This window comes from Vulpes vulpes, chromosome 3 (assembly GCF_048418805.1).
Source record: "Vulpes vulpes isolate BD-2025 chromosome 3, VulVul3, whole genome shotgun sequence".
NCBI classification, from domain to species: domain Eukaryota; kingdom Metazoa; phylum Chordata; class Mammalia; order Carnivora; family Canidae; genus Vulpes; species Vulpes vulpes.
The window spans coordinates 103,375,508-103,389,622 of NC_132782.1; the positions used below are offsets into that span (position 1 = coordinate 103,375,508).

Below are 14,115 nucleotides of genomic sequence, written 5' to 3' on the forward strand. Positions count from 1 at the left end.
TAGTGCAGTTTATTGTGTTTAAAGAACATCATTTTTTCCCTTTTTCCTCTAACTTAGCAGAATTAGAAATACTTACCATTGTATCTGCAATGGCTGCTTGTAGAATCACGAGGCGGGCGGCTCCTCCAGTGCCCTTAGTACCAAAGAGCAAAGGCTGGATGTCAGCTTCAGCGAAGCAGAAAGTAAACCTAAACAAATGCCTTTGCCAAAATAAGATTTTATTTTGAAAGTCATTTGAAGGACAGGAAGGAAGGAGACCTAAGACTCAGCGGATGTAAATTCTGATGCACATTCTTTGCAGCCCCCCACTGTGGTCTTTGTCAGGCCAACAAGTTGCTTTCTTTGGTGATCCCGTGTTCAGCTTCCTGGACAAGAGATCTTTTCCCATAAGCCACCTTCATTCTTCTTGTAGAGCAGAGCTTTGTTTCCAGGAAACAGTACACTGGTTGGAGATGGGTGTTTTTTTAAAAACATCAAGGTAGATCTAATATGTTGCACAAAGTGGGGCGGCTCAGCCAGAGGTGAAGTGGAAAGATTCTGGAAAGACAAGATTCTGGGCATGAGAGGAACAACCTGGCTGTTACCTTCCCTGACAGAGCTGTCGAAGTATCTCCATGTTCTTAAACATGGGACTGGATGTTCTCAGATCACACAGTATATATAACTTATAGAATTATCTAAGACATAAGGGGTCCTGCACTAATGAGAAAAAAGCAGTTGTCTGCATATTCCTTCAACCCAGGCGAATGCCTGGCTGGGACCTGACTTCTCCGCTGATCCAGAACTTAGGGTCTGCGGATGGCATCCTAAAAATTACTACCCACTAAAAGCAAAGCGGCTGCACTCTAAACATTTTGTCTCTTACAAGTGAAGAAACCAGGGTGCAAAGATACAAGATTTACCCAACCTGTCCATTCTCACCTCTAGTATTTGCTGATCATCTTGCTGCAGCCAGAAATCCACGTGTGGAAATGGCATCCAGGAATACGGTCCTATACGAAGCTGTTCTGTCTCTGCGTCGTAAATACTAATCATCTAAAAGAGAACATTTCAAGGGCAGAAGGTAAGGCATGTTCTCAGCCGCTCAAACCCCACCAGCAATGCCAGCCCCAGTGTAGTCCAATAATAAAGCTGCTCGAAAATGTCTCCTAGTAACTAAAGCCACTACCGCACTGCGTAACGTGCGGTATTTCAGTCCTGACAGTCCGCTCGGAAGACAGCATTCTTCCCCCTTTGGGTGAAAACCTGAGGCTCAGAGGGACAGCACTGTGCCGGCAGCTGCATTTCCAGGAAGTGTCCGAGCTGGGCCGCAGCCCTGGGTGCGCCTGACTGAAGTCCACGGTGGCGGGACTCACTGCTCTGGAAAACCCTGCCTCCTCATCTGTGCTCCAAGCAACCCTGCGGCCTGCGCCAATCAATCAAGAGCAAGCAAAAAACACTTGTAGACATGCCCATGTGCCGAGCAACGCACTCCTGGAAGCAGGTCCGCTGCTGGTGGTTCCTCACCAGCAGTGTGCGGGGTTGGTTCCCGAGGCCAAACGAGGCTCTGAACGTCAGCTGGGGCAAGGCTGCGGTGCCGCTGGTGAAGGGCACTAGCGCTCTTACATTTTCCAAGGAAAACGTCCACATTTCCTCAGCGCTCTTCAGGGGCCTGCAGGGGCGCTTTCTAGTCTCACTTACTGGAGCGCGAGTGACAGGATCCCTTAAGCATCATTTAATGGCCTGGGACTCTCAGGTTTTTATTTTTCTTTCAAAATTAAGGTCTTAGTATTAAAAAGCATCCCGGGCAATCGGACTTTTAAAAACTGATCTGAGCCTGCTCTGGGAGTTCTCCCTTTGCTCCAGCGGCTTGATCTCCCAGGACTTGGGGGAGAGCGTGTGCTGCCAGGTTGGCAGCCTTTCCCCCGGCCCAGCTCGCCTTTCCTCGTGGGAAACTTCTAGGTAAAGGTGCACAAAGTAAAGGGGGCTCCTTGTCCTCGGATTGGATGGTGGGGACACACATTACCTCCTTCTGCGCCTTCAAGGCCTAGAACTGGGGACGTGAGCTTATAACTTAAAAATCCTTCCCGTGTGTGCCAGGTGATCCCTGACCACTTGAGCGCTTTAAGGAGACGCGCAGTTCCTTTCTAAGGTCTATAAAACTGGAGGCTTTGGAGCGTGATGCCCTTCTGTTCCCCTTCAACCTTCAACACAAAGATGACTCACTGGTCCTCCTGTTAAAGCTCGGGCGGCACGCAGCTCCTCCTCTGGGCCCCGATCTGGGAAGGACGCTCTGTAAATCTCCGCAGTCTTGATGTTGACCGCTGTGGAGGGCACACAGTGTTTTCTTGGACTAAAGACACGAATGGCAAGTTTGCACGGTCTTACACCTCTACTACCACGTGCAATGGAACTTGATGAGTCTCCCCCCGAGAGAGACAGAGAGACAAGGAGGAGAGCCATCTGGTTCAGGTTCCACCGTGAGGTGTCTAGCTTCCCCCCCGGTGGAGGAAGGGCAGCCGCGGCCCTGGAGCCAAGCCCTTCGTGCACACAGCTGGGGCCCGCACCAGACCCCGTCAGACCGCTGCAAACGTGGGGTGGCCCCTCCGTGCCGAGCAGCCCGCCTGCCACCCCTCCAGGCCTGCCTGTGGCACGCCTCCCTGCTCAGCCCTGTGAGGGAGAGGAGCTCTGGATGGCTCAGGCCGAAGGGTGGCCTGGGATCGTGGCCAAGGCTGGTGCCTTTGCGTATGTCTGAAATAACAAAAGTTCTAGGGGCTGAAATCACGATCACCTGCGCACCCAGCCAGTAAGCTGCGACGGGGCGGCAGTCCTCTGCACACATAGCTAGTATCCCCCCAACTCTGAACCTCGGGATGCCTCGCGGGAGAGGGTTCTGGGTTTTCTTGAGCTGGAAGAGCTTTATGCTTTCCTTTAGGGGGAGCTTTGTTCTCAACCAAACCTTACTGGGCAGCTGACGTGTGACGCACAGGCCGCTCCCGCCGGAGCAGGCTGGAGGAGAGCGCCGACCACGGGCAGCCCTGTCGCCCAGCACCGCTGGCTCTGCCTCATGTCCGCTACCCGTCGCAGTCTTAGGGTGTGGGCATCCTCTGTTTTGTAGACAGAGGTCAGAGAAGCCGGGCTGCTTCCTGGGGCCCCCCGGGGTGGGGGGGGCACGCAGAGGAGCCAGGAGGGGACAGTGACCACAAGGGGGTTCACAACTAGGTCCGGTCAGCCTGGAACCCGAGCCTGCCCTGTGAGCATGGGACTGGCCTCCGACCCTCAAAGAAACGTGCTACTTACCAATGCCATAAATTATTGGAAAGTGGTTTTCGTTTTCTTCCCGGTCGTTTAATTCTGACCAAAAAGAAGAAAAAATTATTTTTAGGATCTAATTTCTCTTTTTTAAAATTTTTTATTTATTTATGATAGTCACACAGAGAGAGAGAGAGAGAGAGAGGCAGAGACACAGGCAGAGGGAGAAGCAGGCTCCATGCACCGGGAGCCCGACGAGGGATTCGATCCCAGGTCTCCAGGATCGCGCCCTGGGCCAAAGGCAGGCGCCAAACCGCTGCGCCACCCAGGGATCCCTAGGATCTAATTTCTAAAACATGTTCCACAATTGCTTTCATGTTCTATAACTAAAGCCAAGAAGGAGCCCACACTGCAAAAGGGGGAAAAATCAGAACACGTAAGGGACTGTGACCCTGCATCCCTGCCAAGTGCCAGAGCAGCCGGGTTTATAGTCAGCAGAGCGCTGCGGCCACCACACTTGGCTGGGGGGGGGGGGGGCACGCGGGGGGGCACATCTTCCCTCCTTCCCAGGAGCCGAGGAGGCCTCTGAAAATCCCCAGCAGCCAGGGCTCTGGGTGAGGGAGGGGCGGGCACAAGGGGGACACGTGTCGGCAGCGCTGGCCTTCATCTCCTGCCACCGAGGTCCTCACGCAAGGTCCTGCTTTAGGGGTGAGGGCACCAGCTTCGGGGACAGACGCCAGAGCTCACCTGTCACACACAATGTCACTAGGTGAATGTCCTCCTCTTGTCTGTCAAATTCACCTACAACGAGAATTTTTCATTAGCGGCGGGCAGGTGGCCGAGCCGTCCACGGAGGCCAGGTTCCCGCAGACCAACGCCACGGCGCCCTGCCTGCCAAGTGACAGGCCTGTCCCTGGCCTCAGGCCCAGAGGAAACGGACTGGGGCCTTTTCTCTCCCTTCTGGGGCTTTGAGGGGGGCAGCTGACTCAAGCTGTTTAACTTTTTCCACGATCATCAGTCATAACTTGATTACTGTAAAAACATGTGGAAAACACACGCAAGTGTAAGAAGCATATGGGTCTTCAATGGTCCAAGCATGTGGGTTTTTAACGCCCAAGACTGTGGCGGTGAAGAGTGCGCGCATCCCTGCTGAGCCCGTGTCCCTGGGGAGCCGTGTCCCTGCTGAGCCCGTATCCCTGAGGAGCCTGTGTCCCTGCTGAGCCCATGTCCCTGGGGAGCCCGTGTCCCTGGGGAGCCCGTATCCCTGAGGAACCCGTACCCCTGAGGAGCCCGTGTCCCTGAGGAGCCCGTGTCCCTGCTGAGCCCACGTCTGTGCTGAGCTGTGTCCCTGCTGAGCCTAATCCCTGCTGAGCCCGTGTCCCTGCAGAGCCCGTGTCCATGTGGAGCCAATGTCCCTGGGGAGCACATGTCCCTGCTGAGCCCGTGTCCCTGGGGAGCCATGTCCCTGCTGAGCCCATGTCCCTGGGGAGCCCGTATCCCTGCTGAGCCCGTGTCCCTGCGGAGCCGTGTCCGTTCTGAGCCCATGTCCCTGGGGAGCCCATGTCCCTGCAGAGCCCATGTCCCTGGGCAGCCCACCCGCACACACACGCCCCACCCCAGCCACACCCCTCCCTATCCCCAAGTCCTGCCAACCGGCTACTTCTCTGCTTCTTTGCTGAGGGACTTTAGCGCCCTTCCTAACGTGCAGAATATTCCTCCTGCCACCTTTGGCCATGAATCCCTGAAGCTGCGGATGATGTTCTCAGACTCCCAGCTGGGAGCTGCTGGGTCAGACGTGGCCTGCTCCGCCCACAGGCTGTCCCCAGTGTCTCTGCGTCTGTCCTGGGGGTACAGACGCCCTCCGCCAGCTCCCGCAGCCGTCCCTTTTCCTGCAGGCTGCTCTAAGGCGGGGAAGCACGGCCCCGCGGGGCTCGAGCTTTCTGCAGATGCCCGGGCACTCCTTACACCGCCCAGAGGGCTGGCTGTCCCAGGCCACCGAGCGCTGCTTCCCGGACACCCTCACGCCCACCCCGGGCCCCTGCACGAGGCCAGGCCGGGCCAGGCCCCTCTGACCGTTTGCACATACGGGGATTTTGATCCCAGGGACGGTGGCTGCAAATTTTTATCAGGGTCGAAAAAGCAGTGCACTTACTAAGAAGCTGGTGAGTAAGTTTTTGTGACAACTGCCTGTCGTCACTGAAGCCTCCCACGAGGTGCACCTCCAGCCTGGCAAAGAGACGGGACGGTGGTCAGAGGCCCGCACAGCAGCCACGGGCCCTGCGTTTGCCTGGATTTCAGCTCCGCTTCGTGAAGCCTCGCTCTACGGCGGCGCCGCCTTCGGGCCTCGTCCGAGCCGTGGCGCAGGGAGGACGCGTCTGGGCGGCACTGGGGGAAACGGGGCAGGCTGCCAGGGCTGCGCGAGCCTCTGGGGACCCCGCCCAGGGGCCCTGAGTGCCAAGGGGAGCCGGGGGTCACGCTCTGCTCTGGAAGCACGGGATGTCCCGTCGGTCACCCACCCACCGCAGGGCGCTTCCAGAAGCTCTTACACGGCTCAGCCCAAGGGGGATTGGGGCGTGGGGCCTTCGGGCGGGGACTGCGGTCCGCCCCTCGCGCTGTCCCCCTCCACCTCACCTCCGTTCCCGAGGAGGAAACGGGGTCTGTTCCTAAAGCCAGGCGTCCCCGGTGCGCCGGCACCTGCAAGCTGGGGAAGCCCTGCCACTCCCTCGGGGCGACCCCCCCCCCCCCGCCCCCCGGGGACAGTCACAGCCCTGGGAAGCCTCGTGGCTGGGAACCCCCAACTCCCTTCCTGGAGCCCGTGTTCCCACTGCCCTCCTCCATGAACCCCCTTGTCCGCAGCCTGTGACAGCCCGGGACAGCACCTTCTATGGTAGACAAAACCTCAGGAAGGTCCCCGAGTCGGCCACGTGACCAGCACAAGCACCAGATCAAGCAGCCCCCACAAACGTGGACCGGCAAGAGAAGCCATGATCGCCACGGGGCCACAGGTCCGTTCACCCAGTCATCCTGCGGCGGACCCCCCAGAGCCACAATGTTCGGCCCAGAACAGAGCAGGAACACCGCCCACCATGTCCCCAGCGGCGGGCAGCAGGGCCTGCGCCCAGGTAATGAGCACACCTGGTGCAAAGTAAACTCCCCAGGTGTCGCCTGTGCGGGTCACACGCTCCTGAAGCTGGCCCAGCCTGGTGACATCAGTGACACTCAGGCAGAGAGCCCCGGGCTTGGTGTCCAGCTCCGCCCAGCAGCCCTTCCGTCCAGGCCCCGTCTACTGCACTTCCCAAGGCCCCCGGCTTTAGAGTAGGGGCACCCGGGGCAGGTTCCATCTACTCTGTCTGCGGCTGTGGCCTGGGCGCCTGTGACAGGGTCTGGCTGGGAGGAGCCCCCCCCCGGGACAAGGAGCTGCCGGAAGAACAAATGAACCAACACAGGGAGCCCACCTCTGGGTGGAACATCTAAAAGCAGGTGAGGTTCAAAGTCACACCCCGTGTGTCCGCCCCACAACCCCTGACGCGGGGCCAGCACTGTGCCTGTTGGTCTCCCACAGAACCAGCCACCACCGCTGCGGCCACGGTCACCCCTCCTCCCCAACGGCGCTTGGTTCCGACGGCACGAGACAGACTAGCGTGGGGCTCACCTTCCACCCTGAGCGTGGTCGGAGAAGGATTTGATGGAGCTCATGATCAAGGGAACCTCTGCTTTGGTGTCGGTTCCATCACAGTGGGTCAAGCAGGTCGCCCCGTTACCTGCAGGAAAGGGCAGAATGACTGTGGTCATTCCCAGTGAGAACGCAGCGCACAGGCACATCCACTCCTGGCCCTTCAGACCTCCTCATGTGGAAGAAGAGATCAAAACTCCTGTGCTGCCCCGTCAAGCCTTCTGACCCGGGCTCCGGGGGGACACCCAGGCGGCTAGAGAGGAGGGGAGCAGGGTCAGGCCACACACGGGACACTGGGGGACTCAGGTGCAGACTCCTGACGGTCCCCCACGGGGGCCGCTTTAAGGATCAGTTTCCTTCATGGCTCGCACCTACCTGTGTGCCTCAGGACCACAATGTGACAAGTGGTGGCATCGTCAGAACCCAGAATGGAGATGGAGCCTGTTTGAAAGAGAAAGAAAATAAAATATCCAGGAGCCTTGAGGGGTAGCACCCAAATCACTGCTTCCTAACCTACCATCCTTTGGGGAGGTCACTGCAAGCTCTCTTTGCTGAACATACAGAAGGCCCTGGGGTCCCACTTGTTGAACAGACTGACCTCTGAGAAGTCTGGCTCTTTCCTGTTTAATTAAAAAAAAATAATAATGATGGAAATTAGTGAGGATGGAGTCCCCAGGGAGGTGGCGGGGGTCCAGCAGGCACCTAGGCCAGAGACGTGCTCACAGAGCCCGGCGTGTATGCGCACGGGATGGGGGCTGAGGCACGGGCATGGCAGGCACTATGGTGGGGGACAAGGCAGGGGTACAATGAGATGCTATTCTTTATGGAACCCATGAAATGGTATTGCTGGGAGCAAGGGGCATTCCCTGCACAGCTCTGCAACAGGGAAGGGAATCGGGGCATCTGGGCGAGTGCCCCAGTGGGCTCCGAAGCCACAGCCCTCGTGGAGGAGAGGCTAGGCCCGTCCCTGCCCCCTGTCTGGTCCCCCCACTTCAGGGCACCGCCCTGAGGATGCCCCCCGAAACCTGTGCGCTCCCCTGCACTGCTCAGAACACCACGGCTCGGGAGGGGGTGGCGTGGCCAGGGAGGCGGAAGGCTACGTGGGCAGATGGGTGGAAATGCAAACTGAAAAGATACGAAAGTGGAAAAAACCAAAACCAAACAAACAAAAAACCACCTAAAGAGCTAGAGCTACGCCCTTCCCACAGCAGGGCTCAGGCTCTGAGCTTTCTGCAAATGCTCCCTGACGGGGCCCCACGGACAGGCTCAGAAAGCCGGGACGGATCCGGATCCGCGGAAGGCAGGCTGTGTGAATGTCGGTGTCCAAACCTCCTCTCCTCTAGCCCTGGCATCAGTGCCTCTGCGGGTCCCGGGGAGCGTGAATCGTGCGTGCAAGTCCCGCATCACTAGCCTGGGCGCCTGAACCTAACGTGTCACAGGAGGGAAATGAGGCTGGAACTCAAGTTTAAGAAAATCTTAGGCAGTAAGCCTAGGAAAAAAAATTTTTTCAGTAATAATTAAACTCAGGTGGTTAAACTTTTTTTTTTTTTTTAAGATTTCATTTATTTATTCATGAGAGACAGAGAGGCGGATGGAGAAGCAGGCTCCATGCAGGGAGCCCGACATGGGACTCGATCCCGGGTTCCCAGGATCAGGCCCTGGGCTGAAGGCAGATGCTAAACTGCTGAGCCACCCGGGCTGCCCAGGTTAAACTTTTTAACGAAAACGGAAACTTCTTTTTTCAAAGACATCAGATTGATACAATTTATATCAGTAAGGGATACATAAGATGTATCATTTTTTCCTAACTTGCAACAAGCAAGTTCCCCCCAGAACAAATTCCTCCAAACCGCAAAGGCAGAGGAGGTGTGTTGGGTCTGGACTGCAGCTGAGCTTTATGGTCCCCATGGGCTGCTCCCTGTCCCCTGACTGCTGCTCGCTTAGCTTGGTGCTTGTTGACGTCATAAAGCACCAGATGTAAAAAAAAAAATCAATCGTGATCAGCTTCATTAGTTATACAGGGTCTGTTTCTTTTCATAAACTTTCATTAATCAGAAGCGAGGCAACAAGTAGTGGGACAGCAGCTCCACAGAACCAACCAGAAGGACAGGAACTGGCCTGTCAATCAGCCGGGCAGGGGCTGCACCAGGCAAGGAGGTACCGGTGTGCTTCACCGTCTGACACTCAGAGCACCGCATGTCGCCAGTGCCTTTCAGTGCAATCCGCTTCTCGCCTTCATTCAAAATAAGGAACAGGGGGATGCAGCTTTCCCTTGACCCTAATTCCTTTACCACATACCTGCTTTATTCTTTTGGGGGTGGGGGTGGGGCGAGGAGGGCAGAGGCAAAGTGTCACCACCCAGAAGCAAAGCCACGTGTGAGCATGAACTGCCACCTGCATACCCAAGACCAGAACTCACGACGCCCCACCCCTGCCGCCCCAGCCGGGCTCCTGTTTCCCCAGACAGACAGGAGCGTAAATTATCAGAAGAGATGATGCCACAGAGCGAAAAAGAACGTGTCGTTATGGTTTTCCACTTTATGGAGAAAAAAAAAGCTGAGCTAACCTCCTCCTCCGTGGAAAAACACCGAGAGCTACTTTAGAAACTCACGCCCCTTCCTGAAATAGAGGTGCCCGGTCTTCTGAACGTCTGCCGTTCTCGGGGCCCCCCCCGTTCATGCAGAACCCCCTCTGCGCCAGTCTCTCGCCTCCCAATCCCTCTTCCAGAAGCGTCGCTCGCCCAAGCCAGGGCTCTGCGAACTTTTCTCTGAAAAGAGCCAGATAGGAACTATTTTGGGCTCTGCTGGGGTGCGGTCTCTTGTTGCAGCCACTAGGCTCTGCTGTGTAGCCTGAAAGCAGCAGGGACAACACGTAAACAAAACGGATGGTGCTGTGTCCCCAAAAGGTTTTATTTATGGGTGACACTAAAATCTTAATTTCACGTAATTTCACACATGGCGAAATGCTACTCTTTTGATTTTCTACTTCCCACTCCGGGGTTTAAAAAGGTGAAAACCGTCAGTGGCTCACGGGTGGTCCAGACATCGTCGGGCCCCGGGGCAGGGGTTAGCTGGACCCCTCGCGTGGCCAGCTGCTTAGTAGGGCCACGGGTCCCTTCCCCCTGCTGCTGGATATTTGCAAGTGTCCCCGCAGATGCTCCTGCCCTCTTTCCCAGATGCTGTGGGCTCCTTAGCCCGTGCAAGGATGCAGACCCCACGGCAGCTGTTTCCCTGACCCTGCGGCGCCCCCCAGGGCTGCCGGCCTCACTGCTTCCACACGCCTGTTCTGCTCCGGGCCATCATCTGGTGCAGTTCTCTGGACCCACACTTAGCAAGATGCTGCGGGACTGGCTTCTGGGCCCTGGTGACTGGGAAAGAGCAAAGGCTCGAGGACAGAGCCCCAAGGGACATTCTGTGGTGCTGGCTGTGACCTAGACCTGCCTTGTCATGCAGTGGCCACGAGCCATGTGCCCTGAGCGCCTGACATGGTTAATATGTAGGACCGAGGGGCTGGGTTCTCCTGGCTGGTGGCCAGGGTCCCCATGTGGGCTGCACCACCCATGGCCGCACCACCCACAGGGCCGGGACCTCGAGACACTCCTGCCCCCAGCCTCAGAGTGCCCATCCATAAAATGGGTGGAGCAAGAGCACCTGCTTCCGCAGGCCTGCACGGTCCCCCGTGTCACTGGGACTGGTGCCCTCTGTGCTGGGCAGGGCTAGGGACAGGCTTCCGGTGCCGCAGAGGCCACAGCGTCCTGTGAAGAAGGCATATTGCTGAACAGAGCTTGCAGTATGCTCTCACTCGCGGACGCACGTCACTCATACGCCGAGGGAAACCTCTGTACAGGCATTTACCCGGGTGCGAAGAGGGGCTGCGGTGGTGTTCTTGACGTTTATATGCTGCTGCTTACAAAAAGGGGACATGCTAAAACGAGGCAGGGATGCCTGGGGGCTCAGCGGTTGAGATCCGCCTTTCACTCGATGCGTGATCCCAGGGTCCTGGGATCGAGTGTGCTTCTCCCTCTATGTCTCTGCCTCTCTCTGTTGTCTCTCAGGAATAAATAAAATCTTAAAAAAAAAAAAAAAAAGCAAATCTAATGAAAACTTTCATCGGGCCCCACTGCTTATTCACTGAAAGACCCAGTGAAACCCGTCGAGCCTGGGTGTGCGCCCTCCCCAGGGTTTCCATCCTGGTCTGGCCTGGTCTGGCCTGCACCACCCTCCTCCCGGGCTGCCCCGTCCCAGCCTCCTGCCTGCGCACTGGGCCTGCTGCCGCGGAAGCCCATCTCCCTAACTTCTTAGCACAGAGATGTTCAGGGGTATAAAAAACCTGCGTCAGGTAGATTCTTTGGGCAGCTGAAGGGTCCCCGCCCTGGCCGGTCCCACTCGGGGCCGGGGTGGCGGGGTGGGGGGTGGCGGGGTGGGGGGCGCGGCCCTCGGAGCGCGCCCGCAGGGGCCGTTTCCTGCAGGCCGAGACCCCCGGCGCCCCGCACCGCGTCCCCGCACCGCGTCCCCGCACCGCGTCCCCGCACCGCGTCCCCGCACCGCGTCCCCGCACCGCGTCCCCGCACCGCGTCCCCGCACCGCGTCCCCGCACCGCGTCCCCGCACCGCGTCCGCAGGGCCCGCCCCGCCCCGGAGGGCACACGCCGCGCCTGCGGGAGGCCCCGCTCTGCGCCCCGGGTCAGCGGGGTCAGGGGGACCCGGGCGACGACGCGCGCCCTCCGGCCCGGCCGCGGGGGACCCCGAGGCGCCCCCTGCCCGGAGCTGCGGCTCGAGGGAGGCCCCTCCTGGGGCGCCTGCGGGCGGGGCCGGGCCGGGCCGGGGCCGGGGCCGCAGCGCGGGACAAAGGCAGGAGGACGGACGAGACCCGAGCCTTCCGTCAGGGCGTGGCCCCCGCGCGGCTGCGGGAGCAGGGCCCGCTCCTCTCGCTAAAAATACCGGGGGCGGGGGCGGGGGCGGCGGGGGGGGAGGTGGGGGGAGGTGGGGGCGGTGGGGGAGGGGAGGGGAGGGGAGGGGAGGGGAGGGGGCGCCGCCGGGACCCCCGACCCCTCCCCCGCGGCCAGGGTGCCGGGCCCGGCTGGCGGCGCTGCCGGGGAGCCGCGGGACCAGCCTCCCCCGGCTGCCGGCTCCCGGCTCCCCGCGGACCCCCCGCCCCCCCCCCCGGCCAGGGAGGGCGCCGGCAGCTCGGCCTCCAGGGCCCGGCCCGGCGGGGGGGGGGGGGCCGCCCGGGGTCGGGCCGCGCGCCGCGCTGCTGTGCGGCGTCGGGCAAGCCGCCCAACCTCTCTGGGCCGCCGGCCCCGCTCCTGCAGAGGCCGCGGCGGAGCCCTCGGGGGTCCCGGGGGGCACAGGCGCCCCGAGTCGCTCCGCCAAGTTTGAGCTCCGCCTCGAGGCGGCGGCGGCGGCGGCGGGGCGAGCAGGGTGGGCCCGCGGGCAGCGGCCCCCGGCGGCCTCCGAGCCCCCCGCCCCGCCGCGCCCCGGCCCGGCCCGGCCCGCCCCGGGCCCCGCTCACCTCCAGCCGCGGGTGCGCTCGCACGAGGTCCCCGGCCGACTGCGGCAGCCGCACCCGCCGCCCCTCGACGAGCAGCGGCATCGCGGAGGCGGCCGCCCCGGCAGGCCCAGGGAGGCGGCGGCCTCCCCAGCCCCGGGCCGCCCGCGGCCCCCGCCCCGCCCCGCCCCCGCCCGGGGCCGCCCCGCCGCGCCCCGCCCCGCCCCCCGCGGGCGCCGCCGGGAAGTGGAGTCCCACCGGGGGGAGGGGCGCGGCGCGGCGCGGGGGTGGCCGAGGGAACCGGGGGCGGGCCCGCGCGGCCCTGTGGGAGATGTAGTCCAAGCGCGAGGGAGCGGTCGGCGGCCAGGTCCCCCCGCCCCCCCCCGCAGGGAGCCCTGGGAAATGTAGTCCCGAAAGCGTGGGCGCCCCGAGAGGGCGCGGAGCTGGGCTGACAGCCAGAGCCTGGGCTCGGTCTCAATGACCAGCCAGCCTGGCCGGAGTGTGGGCTTTGGGGTCCGACGGCCTGCAGTCAACATCACGGCTCTACTACTCCATCGTGACCTTGAGATTGTTCATGAGTGAGGAACCTACACTGCTCCATAGCATTATGTTCAATCAATAGTAAACGTTAAACTGCGAAAATAGAGCCGAAACGTTGCTAGCCGCACACATTTAGAAATCGTCCTAACACTTGCTGCCTGGCGTCCAGTAGGCACTTAATGATGAACCCTGGGACTGAAGATCAACAAGATACCTTCCGTCCCTACTGAGAATAGCTATCTCGGGGTGAAGCTTCCTACCTGGGGGCTCTCTGTTCTGAATTTGGAAATATTCCTTAAGTAGACCCAACTCCACACTACCTTAACTAAAAGGTAACTTTACAAATTAGCGATGAGATGAGGAGCCACCTCACAGAGCAAGCATGTTGGAATGGCATCTGTATTCCCCCGCCTTAGTTTTTCAAAGCTCCCAAGGGGATTGGGGGGGGGGGGTGCAGGGGGCCACAAACACTGGCCCTTCCTCTCCAGGTGGCACCTCTTCAGCTGGTACCAAGGAGCCAATCAGTGTGGCTGAAACAAACGTCGCCTCTGCCTTGGAAAGATCTCTCCATGGAAGTGCTTCTTGCTTCACTTTCTCACAAGACAGAACAGCTACTGCCTTTCCATGCATTCCCAATGAATCATCACAACCCTAAAGTACATAGTAGTTATTTCCACCTTACAGCTCACAAGGGAGTTCAGACTTGCTCAACATCACACAGCTGGCTAGACAGACACTAACAACCCGTGACACCTGAGAAGTCCCTGGTCCTTTCACACTTGTATAAATTCACCACTTCTCTTTAAGAGCTGGCCATACCAGACAGACAACAGGGTGGACCCTGGAACTCCTACCCCAAATGAAAGCCTGCTTTTCAATAAGACGAATAGAAGATCCTTTTTCTAGAATTCCCAAGGAAATCCCCCAATTTTCACCCCAAAGATGTTCTTTTAAAGCATGTGCATTTTTCAAAGAAGTGTTTGTTTTCCTGGAATCAGTTCAAGCCTGGGTGGCTCTTGTGGCTGGATGTGCGCAGAGTCCTTGACACCTTGGCTGCCCCTGGAATCGTCGCTCCTCACCAGTGTGTACTTTGTTTCCCAGCACCACCTGCAGCCGGTCTAGTGGTACTTGTGCCTCTTAAACAGAGAAAAGGTTCAACTGCAGTTTCTCATGGAGCTTTAACAG

At 59.4% G+C, this 14,115-nt stretch overlaps 1 protein-coding gene across 3 annotated transcripts; it reads right to left on the reverse strand.

Annotated features, from left to right (window-relative positions):
- Nucleotides 1–197: 197 nt before the first annotated feature.
- NTAN1 (N-terminal asparagine amidase) lies at nucleotides 198–12,588 on the reverse strand. Of its 3 annotated transcripts, XM_072753798.1 has the most exons (11): nucleotides 10,759–10,876; nucleotides 10,555–10,658; nucleotides 7,422–7,524; nucleotides 7,280–7,345; nucleotides 6,884–6,992; nucleotides 5,384–5,457; nucleotides 3,979–4,032; nucleotides 3,280–3,333; nucleotides 2,206–2,303; nucleotides 922–1,035; nucleotides 198–537 (listed from the first exon to the last, which is right to left on the reverse strand). In XM_072753798.1, the coding sequence occupies exons 5-11, from the start codon at nucleotides 6,925–6,927 to the stop codon at nucleotides 358–360; spliced, it is 618 nt and encodes a 205-aa protein (XP_072609899.1). In that variant the 5' UTR covers nucleotides 6,928–6,992; nucleotides 7,280–7,345; nucleotides 7,422–7,524; nucleotides 10,555–10,658; nucleotides 10,759–10,876; the 3' UTR covers nucleotides 198–357. The 3 variants fall into 3 exon arrangements, with proteins under 3 accessions (XP_072609899.1, XP_072609897.1, XP_072609900.1); XM_072753796.1 differs by lacking the exons at nucleotides 10,555–10,658; nucleotides 10,759–10,876 and adding an exon at nucleotides 12,415–12,588; XM_072753799.1 differs by lacking the exons at nucleotides 7,422–7,524; nucleotides 10,555–10,658; nucleotides 10,759–10,876 and adding an exon at nucleotides 12,415–12,567.
- Between the last annotated feature and the right edge of the window lie 1,527 nt (nucleotides 12,589–14,115).

What these genes read in the sequence shown, in the direction of transcription:
- NTAN1 (XM_072753796.1), bottom strand. Translation starts at nt 12,495, where the DNA reads ATGCCGCTGCTCGTCGAGGGGCGGCGGGTGCGGCTGCCGCAGTCGGCC. An exon ending in GAGCGCACCCGCGGCTGGAG is followed by an intron (nt 7,525 to 12,414) that starts GTGAGCGGGGCC and finishes TTAATTAAACAG; the next exon opens with GAAAGAGCCAGACTTCTCAG. An exon ending in AGTGACATTGTGTGTGACAG is followed by an intron (nt 3,334 to 3,978) that starts GTGAGCTCTGGC and finishes CTTTTTGGTCAG; the next exon opens with AATTAAACGACCGGGAAGAA.